The sequence below is a fragment of the Narcine bancroftii genome, chromosome 1 (genome assembly GCF_036971445.1).
Source record: "Narcine bancroftii isolate sNarBan1 chromosome 1, sNarBan1.hap1, whole genome shotgun sequence".
In the NCBI taxonomy this organism is placed as follows: Eukaryota; Metazoa; Chordata; class Chondrichthyes; order Torpediniformes; family Narcinidae; genus Narcine; species Narcine bancroftii.
The window spans coordinates 420,968,750-420,992,451 of NC_091469.1; the positions used below are offsets into that span (position 1 = coordinate 420,968,750).

Below are 23,702 nucleotides of genomic sequence, written 5' to 3' on the forward strand. Positions count from 1 at the left end.
GTTACCTATTATTCTATTTGAAAAATTCTCAAAAGTCTCTGGTCCCCAGGGTTCCAGATAAAAGATTATGTATCTGTACTCCTCATGTTGAAATAGACACATTTCAAACCCTCTAAACAAGCTACATTTATGTTTTGTCCCCTGTCTGTCCTTTCTCACAAACTCAGAACACATGGCATCATGCTTTTGACAATCTCTGCACCCACATTCTAGTTCCCACTCCCCTGCTAAAGTAGTTTAAACCCTCCCCAACAGCTCTAGAAGACCTGCCCGCCAGGATATTGGTCCCTTTTCAGTTCAGGTGCAGCTTGTCATTTTTGTACAGGTCAGACCTTCCACAGAAGAGATCCTAATGATCCACAAATCTGAACCCATGCACCAACTTTTCAGTCACAGATGCATCTGCCACAGCTTTCTATTCCTACCCTCTCTGGCACATGGCACAGGCAGCAATCCCAAGGTTATCACCCTTGAGGTCCTGCTTTTTAACTTAAATCGTAACTCCCTATATTCCCACTTCAAGACCTCATCACTACTCCTATCTATGTCCCCACATGGACCATGACATCTGGCTTCTCACCCTCCCCCTCCAAAATTCTTTGGACTCAATCAGAGACATCCCTGACCCTGGCACTTGCATGACAAACATTACTATCTACATATCAGCCTTTAATGGAATATTATCCAAATCTTTCTGCATAAGGCATGACTGCATTTTTGAGCCTTGTGCTATCGTTAGTAAATGTTTCTCCACTAATTTTCCATCCACTCTTCCATCCCAATAATGGAAGTAAGGTCAGTGATTAAGTAGCTGGTGATGATTCGGCCTAATATACAAGTAAGGGATACAAAAACAGCAACGTCCTGGCTGAGATGATTGACTTGCAGCAACCATAATCATCATCCTATGTGCAAGGTGACCATTGAAATCCTTATCTCGTGATTTTCATTTACTTTAATTTCATGAGGACTACTAATGCCACAATTGGCATTATGTTGTGGTCATGATGTTACCCTCACCTAACCTTTCCTCCATTTTTTGAGTTAATAGCAAAAAGAAATATGTCTTCCCAACTAAAAGGCCCACATAACTTTAAATGCGCAGAAAAATACAAAGGAACAAATTTTAACAAGCTTAAATCGGTTTTGGTTCAGATTGTTGGGCCTCCTAACTTACATTATTTGATGTGAACAACGTTAATCCTTTAGCTATTAGATTTTCTTTCTGTGTCATCGAGTTGTGCCTACACATGTTATCTTGATAGTTTTGCAAGTTTTTTTATTAAGTGTTTTATGCAGGATCAAATTTTATGACACGGTTAGTAGAGCGGTTAGTGCAACCCTATTAGAGTGCCAGCAACTCTGGTTTGAATCCGCCATTGTCTGTAAGGAGTTTGTGCATTCTCCCCTTCTGTCTGGGTTTCCTCTAGCTGCTCCAGTTTCATCTCACATTCCAAAGACAGATGGGTTAGTCAGTTAATTGGTCACGTGATATTTCTGCAGCTTGGGCTTGTGGACTGAAAGGGCATGTTACCGTGCTGTACCTCTACATTTAAATTTTTTAATTTGGAATGAAATTTTGCAGGGTCATTTGCCACCATGGGTGATTGTATATAATAGAAATGTTGGGGAATGTGAATTAATCACATAGAAATAGGAAAAATTGAATTAATTGTAATTGATTCAAAAGGCAACTAAAATACCAACTCATGCCTTCTGATTTGCATGGTTTACTAATATAACAGATATAAGTAAAACAATCCTCAAACTTTTTTGTTATTATTCAATTCCTTTGTAAAGTTTAAATGTGTAATCGCAGAGTATGGGCTGCATCACTATGCCGTTATTAAAAATAATTGGTTTGAAAGTATCTTCCAGATCAATGGCATCTAAAGCAACAGTGGGATTTATTGGACTGGGCAACATGGGCAATCCAATGGCACAGAACCTCCTAAAGCATGGGTATCCTATTATTGCTACTGATGTCTTCCCAGAATCTTGCAAAGCAATACAGGATTTAGGCGCACAGGTAATTGCATGGTATTAATCTTAATTGTTTATTGTGACACTTGGAAAGTGAATCATTTTAATCCTTTACCTCTGTCTCATTTCCACTTGATGAATCAATTGTGACCTTCCTGTTGTGGATAAAGGATGAAACCAAGCCTGGGATTTCTGTAAAGGGTACCAAGAGTTGTTTATAGTCAAATTGGTGCTTTTCTTCCTTACCCCCTAATTTGTCTCGCAATACGTAAGTTTAAAGCAAGGATCCCATGTGCTTTTGCTGAGGTAACAAAGAAGGAGGATGAAGTAAACATTGTACTTCTTCAACAAATGCCTTCTGAAGTTAATATTAAGTGCAACATATAATGCACAATTCGCCCAAGGAGTTAAGGATCAATTAGAGTGTTGAATAGAATTTGAAATAAAGCTTAGGATTCATAATTTTTCATGGTTTTTAATCCACTTGTATTTTGTAGATAATGGACTCTCCTGCTGATGTAGCTGAACGAGCTGATAGGGTCATAACCATGCTACCATCAAGTCCAAATGTGATTGAAGTGTACACGGGTCCAAATGGCATTTTGAAGTAAGTATTTGAGTGTTAAAATAATATGGTAGCTGGTTTATTTGTGTGTATCAACTTCATGCTCCAGGACATTGAGGGGGGAATGTGAACATTCAATCACTTCCCTCCATATTAACACAAATAATATAAAGGAAAACAGAAGGGTGATATCTAACAAACTCAATATAGAGGATTTAGAAGCAAACTTTAAAAAAAAAAGAAAACAATGATAGTGATGTGAGGATTGCTATTAGTCCTGTGTATTAGTTGAAGTGGTAACGCAGGACATATCAATGTATATGGCTGGAAGAATGGGGAAGAGATTCATATTTCTGAGGCAATAGAATCTGTACAGAGGAAGGTGAGACTGAAGCAAATTGGATGGTTTAAAGCAGGATCAATTAACAAGGGGGAATATTTTATTGTGCTGTTAGGGAGATTTAAATAAAAGCTACAGAGCGAGGGTATCAACACAGTGAGACAGAGGAAGGGGAAGTATGGATAGATGTAAAGGCAGTAGAAAAAGAACAGTATAGTGGAATATACAAGAGCATGAAGCAAACAGGGCTCCAGTGCAAAATCATGCTTACGGGGCCAAACCAAAATACATAAGCCTAAAATTTCTGCATGTGTATAACTTTCAAAGTAAAATGGATCAATTAATTACACAACCAAGTGTAAATGGATATCATATAATTAGAATAACAAATCATGGCAAATGGAATTAACAAAGAGAATAGTGAACATGAGGAAAGATGATGCCTGTGGTATCATTCTAAACCTGCATGTGGTATCTCTGTTTGCAGAGCTACGACATCACAAAGGACTGAAAATGCTCATGGTATTCTGTATGGATCCCAAACAGTGGGATAACATTGCACAGCTGATTAGAGTTGTTTATAACATGGGTACCACTATAATCATGGATAACTTTACACTGCCCATGAATTGTTCTTTTCTGTTTGGGAGAAAACGGAGTGGCTCAATTGTAGACATTTAGGAATAATATAAAACTGTTTGAAGAGAAATATAAATTGGGCAAAAAAAAACTAAACCTGAGGACTAGGAATAATTTTGATGTCAAAAGCCTTCTGTAGACATGGAGAATCAATGGATTAAGAGGAAGAAATATAGAATTTGAGAGGAAGCTTGTAGGGGGCATGAAAACTGTAAAAACTTCATTAGTTATATGAGGAGAGAAAGATAAATGTAGACTTCTTGTATTCAGAAATAGGGCTACTTCTAAAAGGGAAAAAAGAAATGGCAGACCAATTTAACAAATACTTTGGATCTGGTTTCACAAATGAGGAAACAGATAATCTTCCAGAGATGTTCTCCACAATTGATAAACCTTCTGAACTCTTGGGTAAATACCTCATGATAGTGTTGCCATTGAAACACCTCCATTCTTATTACTTGATACAGTGGCTTGAAAGTTTTTATATTTTGTGTCATTTAACCACTAAATGGTTATTTTTTTATTGTTACATAAAATGCAACTTTTTTCTACAGAATCAATGGGAAAATCTTTGGAAGGCTATTTTGATCTTGAACTAATTTGATATTTCTTCACAGGAAAGTCAAGAAAGGATCTTTGCTCATTGATTCAAGCACTATTGATCCTGCAGTTTCTAAGGAAATGGCCAAAGCAGCAGAAAAGACTGGAGCATTGTTCATGGATGCACCTGTATCAGGAGGTATGCACCCTTAAGTAGTAAGGTGATATTTGTGTAAAAGACACACCTGCAAGAAAGCTGCTCATCTTTGAGGTAAAGTGTGTTTGACTTTCCCTCCTTCTTGATAGCCATAGAAGACAAGGCCTTCATTTTATTTTACAAAGTAAATGTAAGGTGTGTGTTTGGACAGAAGGTTGGGTCGGTATATCTTTCTCCCCTCTCATTAAACTGGCTTGAAGCTTTTGATGGGTGAGTTCAAATTAGTGGTAGACAGGAACATCCACAGAAAGCAGAAAAATTAGTTGGAAAAAAGACACAGCAGGCTGCAAATTAAATTCCCTTCAAATCTCCAGGAATATGAAAAAAGTTTACCTCCTCCAGGGTCATGGTTTCAATTCTAACTTTGGATGCTATCAATGTGATATTGTACATTCTCTCTGTGATTGCAATAACTTCCTATGGGTGCTCCAATTTCTTCTCAGAAGCTAAGTGAACGGGTGGCAGAAAATTGCAGAGAATTGATCCCAGAGAGAGCATTGGTTTCAGAGAAGTGTAAATTGAGGGAATGGGACATATGTGTATGCTGCGAGAAAACAATTTGAGGTGAGGGATCAAATAGCAGTCTTGTATGTTTTAAGGAAGAAAAAGCAGAAAATGTAGAACCCATTTTCAGCTTCAACACTGGCAGTATTGTAAATGGAAGAAGGAACAATGCTTGGACATCATGAAGGGGAACTATTAAAGCACATTACTAGTGTGGAATTTGTGGGAAAAGCACTTGGTATAAGGGACAATTTATGAGCTGACTGTAAATATAAAGAATCACTAGTTTGGAGACAGGAATCAAGACAAAAATATGTTGGGTAAATGCAGAATCATAATTCAGGATAATTTGAATGCCGTGGAAAAATTATGTTGTAGGAGTTATGTGTCACAAAATGCATGCACATGCAAGTCTTAAATATGAACATATTCACAATAAATACTGTTCATATAACTGGAAGATGTACTGTTTTATAATAAATATTGTTTTCATGAAGACCATAACGTTGGGCCCAAGATTAACAGTAACAAAATTAAATTGATTTAATTTTATGGCTGTGTTAGGTCTTTGACAGAAAACCATGACTGATTAGCCCAATGAGTGGAATTGTGTTCACATATTCCTATTTCATGTAGTTAATTTTGAAACATTACTAATTTTTATGTTCCCTAGGTACACTGATTCATTAGTATGTGCCAACTGGAGTTGGGTATCAAGTATTTAGCTGTATGGCATGAGGGGAGAAATGCAAGGGTTTGCCACCATTAGGAAGTTTCTTGTAGTCTGATGCTAGTTTAGTCAGTAAAAACTTTTAGATAAACTGTAGAGGAGTCTCAAATGAATGTTAACATTGCATTTGCCTTCCTAACTACCAACTCATCCTGCAAGTTAACCTTTAGGGAATCCTGCACTCTGCTACTAGGGACATTAATTAAACACTCTCAACCTTTTAACTGTGCACATCTTACCAACAATTTCTCCAGCGCCGTTCCACAGTTCTAAGCCTAGAGTGAAGCAGTGTGATCCCAAGATGGCAAAGAACTAAGCCCTGTATAGTGCTGGAGGGTTGGGAGGTCCAGCCCAGGTAATTTACAGGAAGGCAATGGCTCGGTGCCAGCATGGACTAATCAGTTACAGCAGCCTGTGGCCCAAGGCCGAGTACAGGAGGGCTGGAGGGTCCAACCCAGGTAATTTACATGCAACCTGCAAGGTTAAGTCAATTACAAAGGCCAATGGTGCAAGGCCAAATACAAAGGAATTTAAGTAAGGCAATGGCAAGGTATTCACTGATGGGTGAGGAGGGCAAAACCTTGATTGGCAGGTGGTATGTCTTCCGACCATATAGTGGGCAGTGCTGTCATGTGCCAGCCATAATCCCTTCAAAATACAGGAACCCACAGGTTGGGGGTGTTGTTATTGTTTAGGATGCCACAGCCTGATGATAGTTGATGGAGTCCTGTTCAAGGGCTAGGTATGAGATGTCAAAGATGTGCATCAGGCCTATACAAGGTAGAGGTCAGTTCCAAAAATAAAATGCTGGTGGAATTTAGTGGGTCAGATAGTATCTATGGAGGACAATTGACAGTCAACATTCTCTGCTGAAACACTTCATTGAGACAGGGAAGCAAGTGTGCAGAAGCCAGAATAAAATGATTAAGGTCTTCTCAACATATTTTTATTCTACTTCTGCCCTCTTTCCATGAAAAGGTGATGTTCTAACTTACCAACTCCAACAACTACCTGGACTACACTTTTTCACACCCAGACCCTTGTAAGGATTCTCTATTCCTTTCTGGGGGGGGGCGTGGCAAGATGGCGTAAGGAACAGACGTGCCTTCCAGTCCTCTCCTGACTCTTTGTTATTGTTTTGTCTATAAGTGCCCGTTAAAACTTTTTAATAGTCTATTCCTTTCTCTCAATTCCTCCGTCACTGTTGTATCTGCTCCCAAGATGAGGTCTTCCAGTCTAGATAATCTAGATTCATACTTCAAAAAAAAAATGTGGCTTCCCTTGTACTCAACTCAAACTTCTGCCTCTAGACACAACTTAAACAGGATCCCCTGTCCTCGCCTACCACCCTCCAAATCAAACATATTATTCTCTTCAATTTCTGTCACCTGCAACATGATCCCTTCTATGGGGACAGTTCCTTTCGTGACTCTTTCATCCCTTCCCACTAATTGTGCCCTTGGTACCTTTTTCTCTGACCACAGGAAGTGCCACACCTGCACCCACACATTCTTCCTCACCACCATTTTGGGCCCCAAACAGTTCTTCCGAGTGAAGCAAAACTCGTGAATCTGCAGGCGTCATCTACTGCATTTGCTGCTCCAGAGTTGCTGTTCTCTAGATTGGAGAGACTGGACGGAGATTGATTTGCTGGGCACCTTCAATCTGTCCGCATCAATGCCATGGATCTCCCAGTGGCCAACCATTTTAATTCTGTGACCCACTCCCATGCCTATCTATGCCCTTGTGCACTGCCAAACCAAGGCTACCCATAATTTGGAGGAGCAATACCTAATATTTTGTCTTGGCACTCTCAGAATGGATGGCATTAACATAGATTTCTCTGGTTTCTGCTGGACCATGGCCTGTTCTCTATCTCTTCCCTATCCCTTTGCCTCCTTTCCTCCAGCTCTTCATCCCTTCCCACTCCATTCACAGAATCATTCCCCCTCCCCCGTTTGCTCTTGTTCCCTCCCTTATCCACCTATTAGCTCTTGCTTGTGGGCTCCTCCTCCTGCCTCTCTTCCCCACCATTTTATTCAGGCGCCAACCTACATTTTGCTCTTTCTTTGATGAAGGGCTCAGGTCCAAAATGTTCGTTATGTTTCTTTATCTTTGCTATATAAAGTATGCTGTTTGACCTGCTGAGTTTCTCCAGCATTGTTTTTACTTCCGTCTCAGTGTCCACGGACTTAAATGTTTTACTTTGGGATACCAATCAACTGCATTGTCTCTTTACTTGTTTTCCTGGCATTAAATTTAATAAAAACCTTTTTGTTTACTTAAAAATAATATTCTTTACCAGGAAGTTAACATCTTGAGTGTTTTAGCTATGCAGTATTGTTTCAGTAGTACAATAGGACTTAATGATATGCTGTCAGATGTTAACATTAATGTAACTAAAGTTTTCAATTTGTGTAATTTTATGGGCAAGTTCTGTACATTAAGTGTTAAATGAGGCCTTTCATGCAATGTCTTCAGAGATGTCCTCTTTCTTCAAAAAACATGGCCTCCCCTCTACTACCAACAACTTGACCCTTGCCCACATTACCTCCATTACCTGCACATCTACCCAGGACCTCTCTGCCCATACACGCAACAAGGATAGGATTCCTCTTGTTCTTACTGATCACTTCACCAGCCTCCACATCCAACATATTCTCTGTCATTTTTGCTTTATACGATGTGATCCCACCATCAGATACATCTTCCCCTCTCTGATTATCACCTTTTTCCTGTGCTTGTGCTCCTAGTCCCTAGCTTTTTTTGACTCAGGCGCATGCTTGCTTTTTGTTCAAACCTTGATATGAAGGGCTATATAGCTTTACCTCCTCTGGGCACTGCGAGACCTGATGAGTTTCTCCAGCTTTTGTGTTTTCAGTACAAGCACAGCATCTGTAGACTTTCGTGTTTCATTAAATGTTCCTGTAATAAAGAAATTAATTCAAAATTAATGGATAATGTAACTGAGGAAAATGCAAGTCAGTTTAGACTTTCTAGCTCTCAAATAAGGCATGCATTTATGAAACTTTAGCAAAATCACAAAGTATAATGTGCTTCATGTTACAAGTGTTCACAGTTAGTGGTCAGCTACATCTCTATTTATGTTATCTAAGGACTTGAACTTTGCATACTCATTTGTTTTGTATGATAGCACCAACCATTGAAAAAGCTAGTAATGATTCTTTTCAGGAAGGATGGTAATGGCTTTTAAAGTTGTGTGTTTTTACTGCAATCACTGCATCTGCAGACTTCCATGTTTCACTTTGATTTTAAAGTTGTGTACTTAAAAAAAATCTGTGTGTGTGTGTATATATATATATGTATATATATAGGTATGCACACAAGTATCCTATGTATGGGGACCAATATATTTTGTAAGATGTAAATAGATTGAATTGCTTTTAAGTGGAGTTCAGGAAGTTCAAATGAAACCTATTTAATTCATTGCTAAAATCAGTGTGTTCGAATTGCCTTGTTTGATATGATAGGAGCTGGTAGACACAATCCTATCAATCTGACATTGATTCAAAGATGTCTGGTATTGTATACATCAAATGCTGAGATTACTTTAGAGTCTTCTAACTTGAGTTAATGACAACTTTACTCAACTAAGGACCTAGCAGAAAATGAAGCTAGGTTGTAAATTACCTCTCCAAGACCATAAAGTTTCGGATATGGGGATTGTGTAGCACTTGATTTAGATTGTTTGTTTATCAGCTGGCGCCTGGTCTGGAGCTGAGATTTTTAGATGTAAATCTCTGACAGAACTTGGAAACTCCTGCAGGCTGCTTTCTTTATGACTCGGCATAAACTGATTTGAAAGCTCTGCTTTAATAGTGATACATGTAAGTTCATTTCAAAACTGTTTTACCAAAGTGCCCTGTTTTGGAGCATTTGAATTGTGACTTATTGTTGACACTTGTGTTAAGAGGCAGTAATAATCATTGTAACTGTGGATGTCGTTTTCTTTCACAATGATTCATAAGCCTATTAGATTCCAAATCAGAAATGGCAACAAGTAATAAGGCATTTTGCAGAAATCAAACTAATATCAACACAATAAAACAATCTTAAGTTACTTGTAGATTCGTTTGACAAAAAAAAATCAATTACTTCATCCACTGTTCATGAATATGTACCATATTTGACAGCATATAAGGCCCACTGGTATATGACTCCCACCCTGCCCCCAATTTTCAGCGTGAAATTTTAGGAAAAATTAGCTTTGGTATATTAACAGAACATGCAACTAGGACAATGTTCTAATACAAAGACTTTAATCGTCTTCACTTCCTGAACATTCATCAAAACATCATCATCATTGAAGCTCAAAATCTCAGCATCTCTCCTGCTGATATCACGGTCTTCAAATAATGCATCATCCTCAGTGCCATCAAGGGCATTACCAATTCCACATTCTTAAAAGTCTTAACAATAATTTCATCTCTTACAGTGTCCAAAGAAGTCTTTTTGAATATTTTATTTTTGTTTTTCCCCATAAATATACATAGTAAACTCTCCAATATCATATATATATCATACAGTGAAACCTCATTGGAACACGATTTGTTAATCTACGGATTCACTTATAGTGCGGGTGTCTGTGGACCCCACACTTTGCAAATAAGTTGATTAAAATTCAGAATACCAATATTAAAAGAATGCACTTGCTTTCTTTCATTGAAATTGTAGTTATAAGCCACTTTCAGGTGAAATTGCCGGGAGAATGCGGCTTCGGAGCCAGCTGAGGGTGTCTGCAAAGGGTCGTTCAGGTGGCAGCGCTGAAGATGGTGTTCTACCACCTGAAAGGTCTGCAGTGGGGAGAAGTGCAGCTCCTGAGTCGGGGCAGGGCAGCTGCCTGACAACCCCTCTCCCCGTTGCCTGACAGCCCCACTGCCAACAGCTCCCCTCCACACAGCCGACAGCTCCCCTCCCCGCTGCCTGACAGCCCCCCTCCCCGCTGCCTGACAGCCCCCCTCCCCGCTGCCTGACAGCCCCATTGCCGACAAGCCCCCTCCCCACTACCTGACAGCCCCGTTGCCGACAGCCCCCCTCCCCGCTGCCGACAGCCCCCCACCCCCGGTGCAGGACGTTAGGGCTGGGGTGACCAGTCCCAAGCCTGTAGTCCCACGCTGGCCGCTCCAGCCCTGACATCCCGTGCTGCGGGGCTGTCGGCAGCGGGGAGGGGGTGCTGTTGGCAGCGGGAAGGGTGGCTATTTGGGTTTGATTATCCATGGGCACTCTGACATACATGCATCTGTTCTGCGACTTGGCTGTAACACGGGATGAAATCTTGGACCCCAACTACCGCGTTCTAACGAGGTTTTGCAGTATATACTTTATATAATTTATTTTCTTACAAAAAAAGCTAACAAAACAACCCAACCCCTCACCTCCACTTTTCGTAATCCACACACCATCAGGGCTCACATTTATATTAACCATAAAAGATTCTATATGGGGAAGTCATGTGTATTTATACTATAACAGCATCTATTATTGTCCTCTGTTATTGTAATCATAGTTAAACTTGGGCCTCTATATGATCCAAATGTTGCTTCCATATCTTAACAAATATGTCATATTTGTTCTTTAAATGGAATGTAAATTTTTCCATAGGAATACAACTATTCATCTCAGCAATCCATCGTGCTATATGTAGAGGAGAGTCAGATTTCCAAGTAATTGCAATACTTTTCTTAGCCACTGCAAAGGTTATTTTAACAAATGAAATTTGAAATGTAGTTAATTTATTGCTTATTTCAATAAAGTTACCCAAAAGATAAAGCTCTGGGTCACCGTGAAGGCCTCTTCTGTTATCCTTGGTAATAACCTGCCAAAAAGGTCTCACCTTTACATGAGACCATATAACATGTATGAATGTTCCTATTTCTGTCCCACATGTAAAACACATCTCAGATATTTCAGATTTTGATCTATACAACTTCTGGGGTGTAAGATATAATTGGTATAGGAAATTATATTGCACTAATCCATATCTTGCATTTATAATTGATGACATGTTATCTAAACCAGTCAAACCAACATCTTTCCATTATTGCAACACTGACATCTGACTCCCATCTCTTTCTTGATCTCTTTAAACATGGTTTTACACTTTCATTCTGGAGACCATAGTACATCTTAGTTATAAATTTAGGTGTATTCACAGCCAAATGGTTCGTGTCCCAAGAAGTTTTCACCCACTCACACATCTGTGTAATGGTGAGACTTTTCACTCTTCCTGTTCTTGTTAGTGCATGGTCCTTTACTCCCATCCATTTGTTCCAGTGTTCCTTCATTCTATTTTTAAACGGCTTGTTTATACACATTTCTAAATGGCTTGTCAGACCACCAGGAATAACAGCCATCTGGGTTTTCAGTTCACGCTCTTTTAATGTCTTCAGTTCTGTTGCTCTGAACTGATCCCTGACCAGAAGTGGTGATTTTTTTTTAAAGAGTCCACCGGGACGCCTTCACCATATTTTCTGCCACCATATTTTGATTCCAGCTTTGTCCATTCAGCCTTCTGGATGAACACGAACAAACACACCATGTGGTGTCTTTTCTTTGGGGTGTGTCTTTCTTTTAAATATTACAAATGGTGGCAGTTTTGTGCCATCAGCACAAGTGGCCAGAACTATTGTACAGTGTGTCTTTTCATGGCCAGTGGTTTTTACTATGATGCTTTTAGCTTCTTTAACGCTCATAGTTTTGTTGGATGGTACATCGAATGTTACTATACCTTCATCTACATTTCCTATTTGGCTCGGTTCAAAACAAGTTCTTTTTCATGCATATATTACAAACCTATGAAATTCTAATATTTTGTCTTCATAATCTGCTGGCATTTTCTGTGAAATCAATGTTTTCGTACTCATTGGTAAACTGCTGTTTCATGAACCAATAACACCTATTTTCTTTTCCAGTAAAATCTTTATGCTTTTGTTCATCTCCTAAGCTCTTGGCCTTGTGCATTATCAACTCAGTAGAAACCCATTTCCCTGCTTCTCTTTTGTTTAGCATCCAGTTTTTTAACTTCTCAAGTTGTGGCCAACGTGGGTTGGACAATGAAGGTAACATTTACCCTTTTTTAGCAGCCTTTAGCCGTTTTTCTTGCTTTATCTATATACGTACCATTTTTGGTGTAAGCGATGCTTCAAAAACTTTAGCTGCCACTCTATTGCCATGTTCCTTAGCATACGTTACAACTTTTATTTTGTATGCAATAGTGTAGCTTGAGCGCTTTCCTTCAGTTGCTCTCTTGTGGATGAAAGCCTCCACTACAATGCCCAAAATGGTGGCTCCAAAATGTCACCTTTGCATATAAAACCCGGGGTAGTTTTTGAGGCGAGTTTTGGGGAAAAAAGGGATCTTGTATGCTGTCAAATTCATAAAATAATGCCTTCAACAGCACTACTATTCAACACTTCTTAAAAGCCTTATTTGCATTCCTAAAATATAATATACATCAGAACTTGATAAGATTTTTAAAACATTTGAAATTCTTTTGGTCAGACTGTTTCTAGGTGAATACTAAGAAAATAATTCAATGTAGATTCACTGATTATAATAATTAATTTCATGATGATGAAATTAAATTTTCACTTTTGCAGAGGAGTCCAAAAAAGATTTTTCAAATGTGACTTGGTGGTTGATGCCTCTATGATCTCTTAGAAAATGTTGATTGTAATTTTCTTGGGCCACTTAACACATTGGTGCGACACATTGGTGCATTTGATTGAACCGTTGCCTTATACTTTTGGGCCCTGAATATAATCCTGATTTTAGATGCTGTATCTCCAAGAAGAGCAAGGTGACCTGTTTCTATGACTACCACCCAGTGGCAATTATGTCCATAGTGCTTTGGGAGCTTGGTTAGAGAACAAATCAACTCTTGACTCAGGAAGGACCAGAACTCACTTCAATTTGCTGATTGTCACAACAGATCAACAGCAGATTCCATCTGCATTAGATCACCTGGACTACAAGATCATCAATCAATTTTAACACCACCACATCACAAAACTAACCATCATATTTGGAAATGAGGGACTCTATTTCTTCCTTTGCAACTGAATCCTCGACTTCCCCATTAGAAGACCCCAATCAGGTGAGGATTGGCAATGTCTCCTCACTGCTGGTCTATTTGCTCTATGCTCATAAATGGCGAATCAAGTTGGGCTCCAATGCAATGTATAAATTCACTGACAACTCCACTATTAGCTGAATGAAGAATTATGAGTCAGAATACAGGTTGGAGTTAGATAATCTGGTTGTGTGGTGCCAGAAAAAACACTCTTGCCTTCAATAAAACCAAAGACTATTGTGGACTTTTAAGAGGGGGTTTTGAGGTATTTTACACCTGTCTTCATTACCGTGGCAGTGGTGGAGAGGGTTAGTACCTTCAACTTCCTAGCATCCTCATCAGGGAACCTCTCCTGGAGCCAGCACATTAAGGCAACCATGGAAAAAAGTACACTAGCATCCCTACTTTCAACGGAGCTGGAGGAGATTTTGCATATTGTCAGATATATTCTATTGAATTTGTACAGATGCAATGTGGAAAGTATATTGGTTGTATTACTGCCTGGTATGGAAGTTGGAGTACTCAGGAATTCAGAAGGGTGCAGAAAGTGGCAAAACTAGCCTGGTTCAGCACAGACACTGACTTCCCATCCACTGAAAACATTTGCGTGAGCAGCTGCCTCAAGAAGGCAGCCAACATAATTAAGGATCCCCATCACTTTACTCACTGCTACCTTCAGGCAGAATGTACATAAGCCTGAAATTCTGTATTTCTAGGATTGATCTCAGTTTTTTCCGATGGCTATCATGCTCTTGAATTCTCCCAAACTATCCTAACCATAATGTGACTCCATGATACTGAAGTCCTGTCTGCAATATTTGTAACATCAGGAGGTAAACAATAAATCGGGGTGGCACTGTTAGGGTAACACTATTACAGTGCTAGTGACTTGGGTTCAAATCCACAGCTGATGTTAAGAGTTTGTACATTCTCCCGTGTCTGCTTGGGTTTCTTTCCTCTGGTTGCTCCAGTTTCCTCCCACCCTTCAAAATGTATAGGAGTTTGGGTTCATTGGGATATTTGGGTGGCTCATGGGCTTGAAGGCCGGGTTACCATTTTGTATGTTTAAATTTAAAATCTGCAGATGTTAAGGTCTAGCACAGAACACAAAATGCAGGTGAAACTCAGCAGGTCAAGCAGCATCCAAAGAAAGTAAAAGGCAGTCAACGTTGTGGGTGAAACATGAAAATCACAGGGCACCAAAGAAAAGGTACAAGGACTGCCTAAAGAAATCTCTTGGTGCCTGCCACATTGACCACCGCCAGTGGGCTGATATCGCCTCAAACCGTGCATCTTGGCGCCTCACAGTTTGGTGGGCAGCAACCTCCTTTGAAGAAGACCGCAGAGCCCACCTCACTGACAAAAGGCAAAGGAGGAAAAACCCAACACCCAACCCCAACCAACCAATTTTCCCCTGCAGCCGCTGCAACCGTGTCTGCCTGTCCCGCATCGGACTTGTCAGCCACAAACGAGCCTGCAGCTGACGTGGACTTTTACCCCCTCCATAAATCTTTGTCCGCGAAGCCAAGCCAAAGAGAGAGTAAAAACACACCGAAATGCTGGAGGAACTCAGCCGGTCTTTCAGCATCCCTAAAACTCAAAGATGTATTGCCAATGTTTTGGGCCTGAGTCCTTATTCAAGGAATAAGCAGAATGAGCCAGAAGCAGGAAATCTCAGAAAATCTCCAAATTCATACAATGCTGACTGGGGGAGGAATCCAGAGCAACAAAAGGTGTTAATTGGATATGTTAAGGGAAAGGTGAGATTTTATCAGACCTGTGTGAAAGGAGACTGGGAAGGTGGGGAAGAAGTGGGGGGATGGTTTTAATGAAAGTAAGAGAAGTCAATATAGGTGTTTTTCCTCCAATTTGTGGGTGATCTCAGTCTGGCAGTGCATGAGTCCACAGACAGACATGTCAGCAAGGGAATGGGACAGGGAATTAAAATGAGTGGCCACAGGGAGATCCACGCTAATGTGGCAGATAGAGCCAAAATCCTCAACAAAGCAATCTCCCAGACTGCACCTAAGCTCTCCAATATAGAGGAGACTGACATTTTAGACCTCAACACTTCTGAAGGAATACTGGAATTAAAAAAGTGGAGGAGGGGAGAGAAGGGGACAGAAGAGAAAGAAGCTGAGAAGTGATAGGGGAGAGAACAGAGAGCTAAGAAATGTAGCTCTCTGATTGGAGAATGAAGGTGTAAGGAGTCAGAGGAGGGAGATACAGAGATTGGGGGATGGGGGTGGGGTGGGTGGGAAACAGAAATTGAGCCTGATGCCATCTGGTTGGAGTCTGCTGAGGTGGAATACAAAGTTGTTCCTCCAGTTTGTGGGTGGACTCAACTTGGCAATATATGAGACCATGGTCACGTGTATCAGTGTGGCACTGGGGCATGGAATTGAAGTGATTGGCCACTGTGACATCCTTGCGGACACAGTGAAGGTGCTTAATGAAGCAATCTGCTAGCCTGCGTCCAGTCTACCTAATGTAAAGTAGGCCTTATAGGGAGCACAGGATGCAGTCTATCACTCCTACGGATTTCATGAGAAGTGTTGCTTCACTTCGAAAGACTGTTTGGAATAGAATCGCAGTTCTCCAAAAAAAATCTATGTTGGCAATTTTAGGATTTTTTTTAAACCATTTTCCTTTTCCAAATTAACACAATCCTTTAATGAGAAATTGGGCTTAATTTAGGAAATTCTTCGGAATTGATGGTTTTTCACTTTCTATTACAGAAACAATCTTTTTCAACTGTTTGTTGGCACAGGTTTCAAGCAATGACATAGAATAGGTATACAGAGTTTTAATGATCTCTTTATTCAAGATTATTTTGCCTCTCAACCAATTATCAGCTAAATTTAATCTTTCCAATGGACACTTTTTAAAAATATTTAGAAATTCGACATTTTGTTCAGTCTAAACTTTCGGATTTTCCGTGTATTTCCAACACTAATATTCTTGATCTGTTTTTTTAATTTATGGTTTTATTTTCAGGGTGCATTAACATTATGTATTTATAAAAAATGGTGGATTGAAATTCAGTTCCCATGGCTGGGGTCATGAGCAATTGAGAACTAGATTTGAACTTAACATTTTTAAATGAAGATTGGTACTCTACTCTCAACTTGATTAATATTCTTCATTTTGTGCAAGACACTGCTTATTACAATTTAAGATGGTACACAGAACTCATATGACCAAACTTAAATTATCTCATTTTTATGCAGATATAAATCCATTATGTGAGAAATGTAAAATTTTTGAATCTTCTCTGATCCATATGTTTTTAGATATTTAGAGGGATTCTGAAAAACCATTTTCCAAACTTTATCAATTATTTTTAAGATCAATTTTGAACCTTGCCCTTCAAGTGGTTTGTTTGTTTTTTTCTCATGACTCAAATGAACAGATCAGTGACTCAGGAAAAAGTTGTAGCTTTTACCATGTTGATAGCCAGAGGAGCAATTTTATTGAAATAGAAAGATGATTTAACCCCTACTCATACACAGTCATGATGTAATGTCCTATTTAAGTTTAGAGAAAATTAGATATAATATTAAAGATATCCATTTATCAAATTGTGAGGCCCATTCTTAGAATTTTATTATAATTATAAGAATTAACAATTATCAAATGTTCCAGTGCTTCGTTACCTGTTCTCCGGGGTCGCCAGTGGTTCCACATTATTGATTTTTTTAAAATTAATTTTTAAGGTAACCTTGATTAGAGGAAGGGGATAGATGAGATTTAGTTTTACTTTTTGGGTTTTTTCTCTTTTTTTTCCTATATTTTTATTATAAGTTATTTCAACAAATGAGTTTAACATGGTCACATAGATAATTTCAAAATAAATGTTTTTTAGGCTTTATCTACTTTTTTTCCATTGGCTTTTTTGTGTGTGCTTACTTGTAATGAATTATTATGTAGTTGTCAATTCTGTATTTATGCTTACATGTTAAACTCAATAAAAATATTTTTAAAAGAAAGAAAGAAAAGGCTATTTGTGGCCCTGAAATCGTGGTGAAGGAGGAGGTGTGAGTGCAGAGTAGTACTTGTGGATTCCTGAATTAATACAGCTGAATAATTCTTCCAAGTGAATTATTCTGCTTCAAAATATTTTGATAAAAAAATTAAAGCCATTTGAAAGGCAAGACTCTCAAGGAATGCAGAAAATTAACTGTTGTTGATCTGAAATAAGACCAGATTTGTTCTCTAGAATAGGTTTAGAAGTCTGAAGGTTGTGTACCACCATGAAGGGAGGTGGTAAAAGGCAAGTTTGTATTTTGATGTAAAGGCAAGTGATTTTGATGTTGTTGAAGTTTTAGCAAGTTATTTCATTTATTTTATTTTTGTACTAAAATGTGACGATGAATGCTTAGATATATTGTGATTGCATGAATATATTCTTAAGAAATTTGTTAATATTTTAACATCTATAGAACCAGCAGATGGCATTGCAGCCAAACCTGTTCACGGATTGGAGATTCTTCAGAAGAGGCACAATTGAAACTTGTCCTGACACTCAGTATTTAACCATCGTGGCAGGGAAAGAATTCTGTCTTGTGGCAAAATAAGTTGTGTGGAAATGATTAGCCGGGCAACAAATTCAAAAATATTTTTCAGTATGCAATCCTGAATGTATTACCTAGGCATGTTACGATGGAATCCATTGAGCTTTATTTTTCCATTTTATTTCAAATCCCAGTGATGTGACAGGAAATTCTAGCGAAATGATGTGGCTTTTATTCAATTCATGTATAAATTTAAAAGTGGATATAATCAGAAACAGGTTTTAAAGAAAGGCTGAAAAAGTGTGTCTCATTTGGAGGTGGAAATCTTCTTACTATTTTCAAACATGTGCATAAGAAATTTTTTAAATGACTTGCCTTTTCAGTTAGTTTCTAGCAATATTTTGCTTAAGATGTGTTTGTTTGGAAGCAAACATGGAATTGACTGAAATAAATACTGAATATGGGGGAAAAATATTCATTTTGATATAATTTACTCGACCTATTAATGTTAATAGAAGATCTCTTCATTTAATCAAATCCACTTTAACCTTTTTCAATAATGGTGCATAATTTAATTTATATAAAGATTGATAATCTGCATCCACAATTACTCCTAAATATTTAATTTTATCAGACCATCTTAATTTTAAAATTCCCCTCTAAAACTGGCAGTATTTCACCCTTACCCAGTTTACCTTATACCCAGATAATGCACCAAATTGAACTAAGCATTCTTGTAAAAACTTCAAAGAATGTTCTGGACGTGTCGAATAAATCAATACATCATCAGCAAATAAATTAATCTTATATTCATCATTTGCAATTTTTATCCCTTTAATATTATCATTCTGCCGAATTGCCAGAGCTAATGATTCAATGACCAACACAAACAAGGCTGGTGACAATGGACAACCTTGATGTGTTGATCGCGTTAATTTAAATGGCAAAGAAGTTTGGCCAATCATCACCATCCTAGCAATTGGATTTTTATATAATGGTTTAACCCAACCAGTAAAAAGAGGGCCAAAGTTAAATTTCTCCAACACCTTAAATAAAAAATTCCAATCAACCCAGTCAAATGCCTTTTCCGCATCAAATGCAACCACCATTGATTGGTTGGTTGGGTTGCTGTCTCAATGCATTGATCAACGTTATCAATCTAAGAATATTATCAGATGCACATCTATTCTTAATAAAGGATGTGTTTGTTTCATGTTATTAAGCTTTTGGTGTACTAACTGAATCAATGCAGCTCTTCTAAATGGATTATTTTGGATAACCTTTTGGAAGCTATTGTATAAATTGGTATCTGTAATTCTTCAGCTCTCTTGTGAGAGAATTTTGTAATTGTTGGATTGTATTTTCTTCTGAAAATCTTGATTTGTTAGTTTTGGATGTTGTTACTGGTAGTTTTCTTCAGGTTGTAAACTTGTCATTGTTCTTGGCTTCTCACAGTTTTAGTTTTCTGTTCCAAATGTCCTTATTTTGGATGAAATGTTAAGTTTGTGTCCTGACTCGGGTAGTTGTTAAATGCATCAGGATACCACCTTTCATTAGGTCCTTTCAGGTGGACCTTCTGCAGCAGGAGTGGACCTTAACTTGTGGACTCACCTTTTAAGTGGCAGCCTTAAAAGGTTGTTTGCAGTGTTGTCTGGTCCACCTGAAACGTGTCTAGTAGCACCTCCAGGAGGCGGGGCGACTGGTGCCCTACCCATAATCCCCCACACAAGTCGAATCACTCTTGTGTTTCCCATAACAGTTCCAGCTGTGTGTGTGGGGGGGTTATGGGTAGGGAAGACTGCCTTTGCAATGTCACATTTTGAGCCGCGGAGAGTGGCCCCAGTGCAGGAACGGCAAGCCGGGCTATGACAGCCCACACTGGTTGCCCCTCAAACACCCCTGCCTCGATGGCAGCCCCTGCCCTTGTGTTCCCCGCCAGCCTCCCCTCCCCAGTGGGGCGGGGACTGTCATGTAGCAGAGCTGGGGATTTCTGTCAGGCAGCGGGGAGTTGGGTTGCTGGCTGATGGAGTCATCAGCCGCCCCCAGGCAGCCATTTACAGTGGCTGCACATTCAGGTACAACGGCGGAGTGCGGCACTCTACCGATTATCCCTCGCAGATGCTCCTCGGAGGCACTTCTGCTACATTTTGCTACATGTCTTTAGCTGCAAGTGGGGAGATTATGTGGTTTTACACTGGGGTGTTCAGGCCACCTCAAAGGGTCTATTCTTAACTCTGCTTCAGAAGCACTTCATTGGTAGTAAAGATGTCCTGAGGTCATGGAAGGCACTGTATAAATATAAGTCTTCTACTTTCAACAATGTTGTCTTTCATGTAATGGACTCTTGTTCTTTCTGGCTGATGTATATTTTGGCTTGTTGCTTTGTATTTTCGTGTTCAGACTGATAAATTTGCTCTTTCCGAATAAGTTTCAAGTTTTGATTTTTCCACTACATTCTGTGTTTCTTCTTATTTGCGTTTTTGTGGCGGCCCACCTCCGCAAAGATCGAGTCGGCACATTGCGCGGCGCACGCGGTAGTAAACAGCAGCATAACACACTGTAACACGTCCCTTAACACAGCGAACCGACACGTTTCAAAGCTGCAGCAGTACAAGACCAGCAGCCCTAAAATGGCTCTAACCAAGCTGGCCAGCTAACAGATCAATGACAGGCTGGGGAAGTAGAGTATTCACATGCAAGAATGTTCCTGCCTGCTATTATTCATACAACTGACGTCAGCCAATCAAACAAACGACGGGAACTCCAACTGTGTAAAAGGAGCCTTTCCAGCCTCAATAAGCTTCTTCAGGTGTATTCTCCTCTAAGAATGCGCCTGAAGAAGAGGAAGCGACCCTTTGAATTATCGTTGAAGTGACAGCGCAGGATGTCCCCACACTGATTGCCCTGACCCCCGGCAGGGGAGAAGGGGGCTGGGGCGGCCGGCAGGGGCCACCCCATACTCCCCTGCCGGCCGCCCCAGCCCCCTTCTCCCCCACCGGCCGCCCCTGCCCCCTTCTCCCTCACTGGCCGCCCCAGCCCCCTTCTCCCCCACCGGCCGCCCCTGCCCCCTTCTCCCTCACTGGCCGCCCCAGCCCCCTTCTCCCCCACCGGCCGCCCCTGCCCCCTTCTCCCCCTCAGGCCGCCCCAGCCCCATCTCCCCCGCCGGCCGCTCCAGCCCTGCAGTCCCCGCTCTGACAGCCCACGCCAGCTGCCCCTGCCCTGACGTCCTGTGCCGGGGGAAGGGGCAGCTGGGAGAGGAGCTTTCAGGCGCTCGCCAGCTGACGGTCATCCCAAATGGCTGGGGAGGCCACTGTGCTGCGGCGATTATCCCTCTCGGAGGAGGGTTACAAAGTTTGCCTTGGAGGCACCTCCTGCGCATTCACGTGGCCTCCCGACAGCCACATATTGGCAGAATATGTGGCTTTACAAGCGGGGCAATTGGCCACCTGAAATTGCCTAATGAATCTCAGAGCTTATCCTCCCACACTGCAAGTGTGTGTGTGTCTTTGCGGCAGTCAGTTACAATTGGTGACCCCGATAGTTTAGACGGCATCTAAATCCAGCGATGTATAGCGAAGCAGCAATCAGCACAGTCGGCCTCAAGCTCCCGACCTTCTGGACAGTTCGACCCAGCATGTGGTTTGACCAGGCTGAGGCTCAGTTCCAGATTCAGGGCATCAGATCCGAGTCCACACTGTACTACCAAGTGATCAGTGCCCTGGATCCAGAGACTGCAGACAGAGTGGCCAACTTCATCCACAGGCCACCATCAGAAGGCACTTAAACAGCCTTAGGGCTCTCGTGGCGAGAGATAGGGGCATGGCTGCTCTACCTGGATGGGCTAGGGGACAGATCCCCATCAGCGCTCATGAATGAGATGCTGGCCCTCCTGAGAGACCACGAGCCCTGCATCATGTTTGAGCAGGCGCTCTTGGAGCAGCTGACTGAGGACATCCAACTATTCCTGGCTGACATGGATTTCAGCAACTCCCGGAAAGTCGCAGCATGGACAGATATTCTGTGGAAGCAGAAACAGGTGCTCGGCTACTGTGGGGCTCGTTAAGAAGTCTCGCAACCAGACCAAGGCAGGCATTGGAAAGGAGCGGCAGGGACGAGTCCAAGGAGAGATGGTGCTTCTACCACCAATGATGGGGCTCCAAGGCCCACTGATGCTGGTTGTCCTGCGAGTTCCAGGGAAACAACAAGGGCAGCCATTGCTGATGGCCACGACGGCTGGCCATCAAGAGAGCCTCCTGTATGTATGTATGGGATTGCCTTTCCAGTAGACGATTCTTGGTGGATACAGGTGCGGAGGTCAGCATGATGCCCTCGACAGGTTTGGACTAGATGCAGGCAAGAAGGCCCCATGTAGCAAGCTGGCAACAACAGCAGCATTTGGACCTATGGCACGCATAGGGCTGAGCTGCAATTCGAAGACAGTCTCTTCTCGCGGGAGTTCACGCTGGCCGCAGTGGAACAGCCACTCCTCAGAGCGAACGTCCTGTGAGCCCACAGCCTCCTGGTAGACTTCAAGGGCAAGAGACTTGTGCACACTTAGTGGCGCTGGACTCCATTCACAGCTTCGATGATGAGTTCTCCAAGGTGCTGGCCGAGTTCCTGGCAATCCTTTCCCCTCAATGCGTCAGGCATTACATCCTTACCAAGGGTCCACTTCTCCAAGCAAGGGCGAGACGACTTTCCCTGGAGAAGCTCCAACTGGCCAATGAGGAGTTCTGCAAGCTTGAGGAGTTGGGCATCGTTCAGCAGTCGGTCAATCCATGGGGTTCTTCCATGTTCGTGGTGCCTAAAGCATCTGGGGGCTGGAGACTGTGAAGTGACTACCATTGGCTTAAAGAGGCCACCACTCCAGATTGTTACCCTGTGCCGCATATCCAATACTTTGCAGCAAACCTGCATGGAGCGACGATCTTCTCCAAAGTGGACTTGGTGCGTGGGTATCATCAAATCGCGGTGCTCCCTGATGACATCCCCAAGATGGCCATCATCACTTCATTCGGGCTATTCGAGTTCCTGAGGATGCCACTTGGGCTCAAGAACACGAGGCAGACCTTCCAGCGATGGACGCGGTGGGCCGAGACCTGGATGGCACCTTCGTCTACTTAGATGATATCCTGGTGGCAAGCAGAACCTTGCAGGAACATCTACAACACCTTTGAAGCCTCTACAGTCGCCTACGTGAGTTCGGCCTTAGTATCAACCTGGCTAAATGCCAGTTCGGGCTGAGCACAATTGGCTTCCTGGGCCACAGGATTACCAAATGTAGGGCCACACCAGTACCCAACAAGGTGGAGGCTATCCGCAACTTCCCGAGGCCCAGTACGACCAAAGGACAGCAGGAGTTCATGCGGATGGTCAACTTTTATCTCAGATTCATCCCCACAGCGGCTCGAACCATGCGCCCACTCTTCATCCCGAAGACCAGCAAGGCGAAGGACTTGACCTGGGACCACGACTCCACACGAACATTAGTGGAAACAAAGGAAGCCCTGGCTAATGTTACATTCCTGGCCCACCCCAGGTCAGACGCACCCACAGCCCTCACGGTCAATGCCTCAGG

General features: G+C 41.4%; 1 protein-coding gene and 1 long non-coding RNA gene across 3 annotated transcripts in view; one reads left to right on the forward strand and one right to left on the reverse strand.

Annotated features, from left to right (window-relative positions):
• The window catches only part of LOC138751599 (3-hydroxyisobutyrate dehydrogenase, mitochondrial-like), a 126,399-nt gene that overhangs the window by 3,001 nt on the left and 99,696 nt on the right, over positions 1 to 23,702 (forward strand). For both annotated transcript variants that reach the window (XM_069914113.1, XM_069914112.1), the window contains exons 2-4: positions 1,869 to 2,029; positions 2,481 to 2,590; positions 4,145 to 4,266. In XM_069914113.1, the coding sequence (XP_069770214.1) occupies positions 1,869 to 2,029; positions 2,481 to 2,590; positions 4,145 to 4,266 (393 nt within the window). The remainder of the gene's footprint in view (positions 1 to 1,868; positions 2,030 to 2,480; positions 2,591 to 4,144; positions 4,267 to 23,702) is intronic.
• The window catches only part of LOC138751601 (uncharacterized), a 35,662-nt gene continuing 14,062 nt past the window's right edge, over positions 2,103 to 23,702 (reverse strand). The window contains exons 2-3 of the long non-coding RNA XR_011350076.1: positions 8,347 to 8,443; positions 2,103 to 2,175 (exon numbers count right to left, since the gene is read on the reverse strand). This is a non-coding gene — a long non-coding RNA (uncharacterized lncRNA). The remainder of the gene's footprint in view (positions 2,176 to 8,346; positions 8,444 to 23,702) is intronic.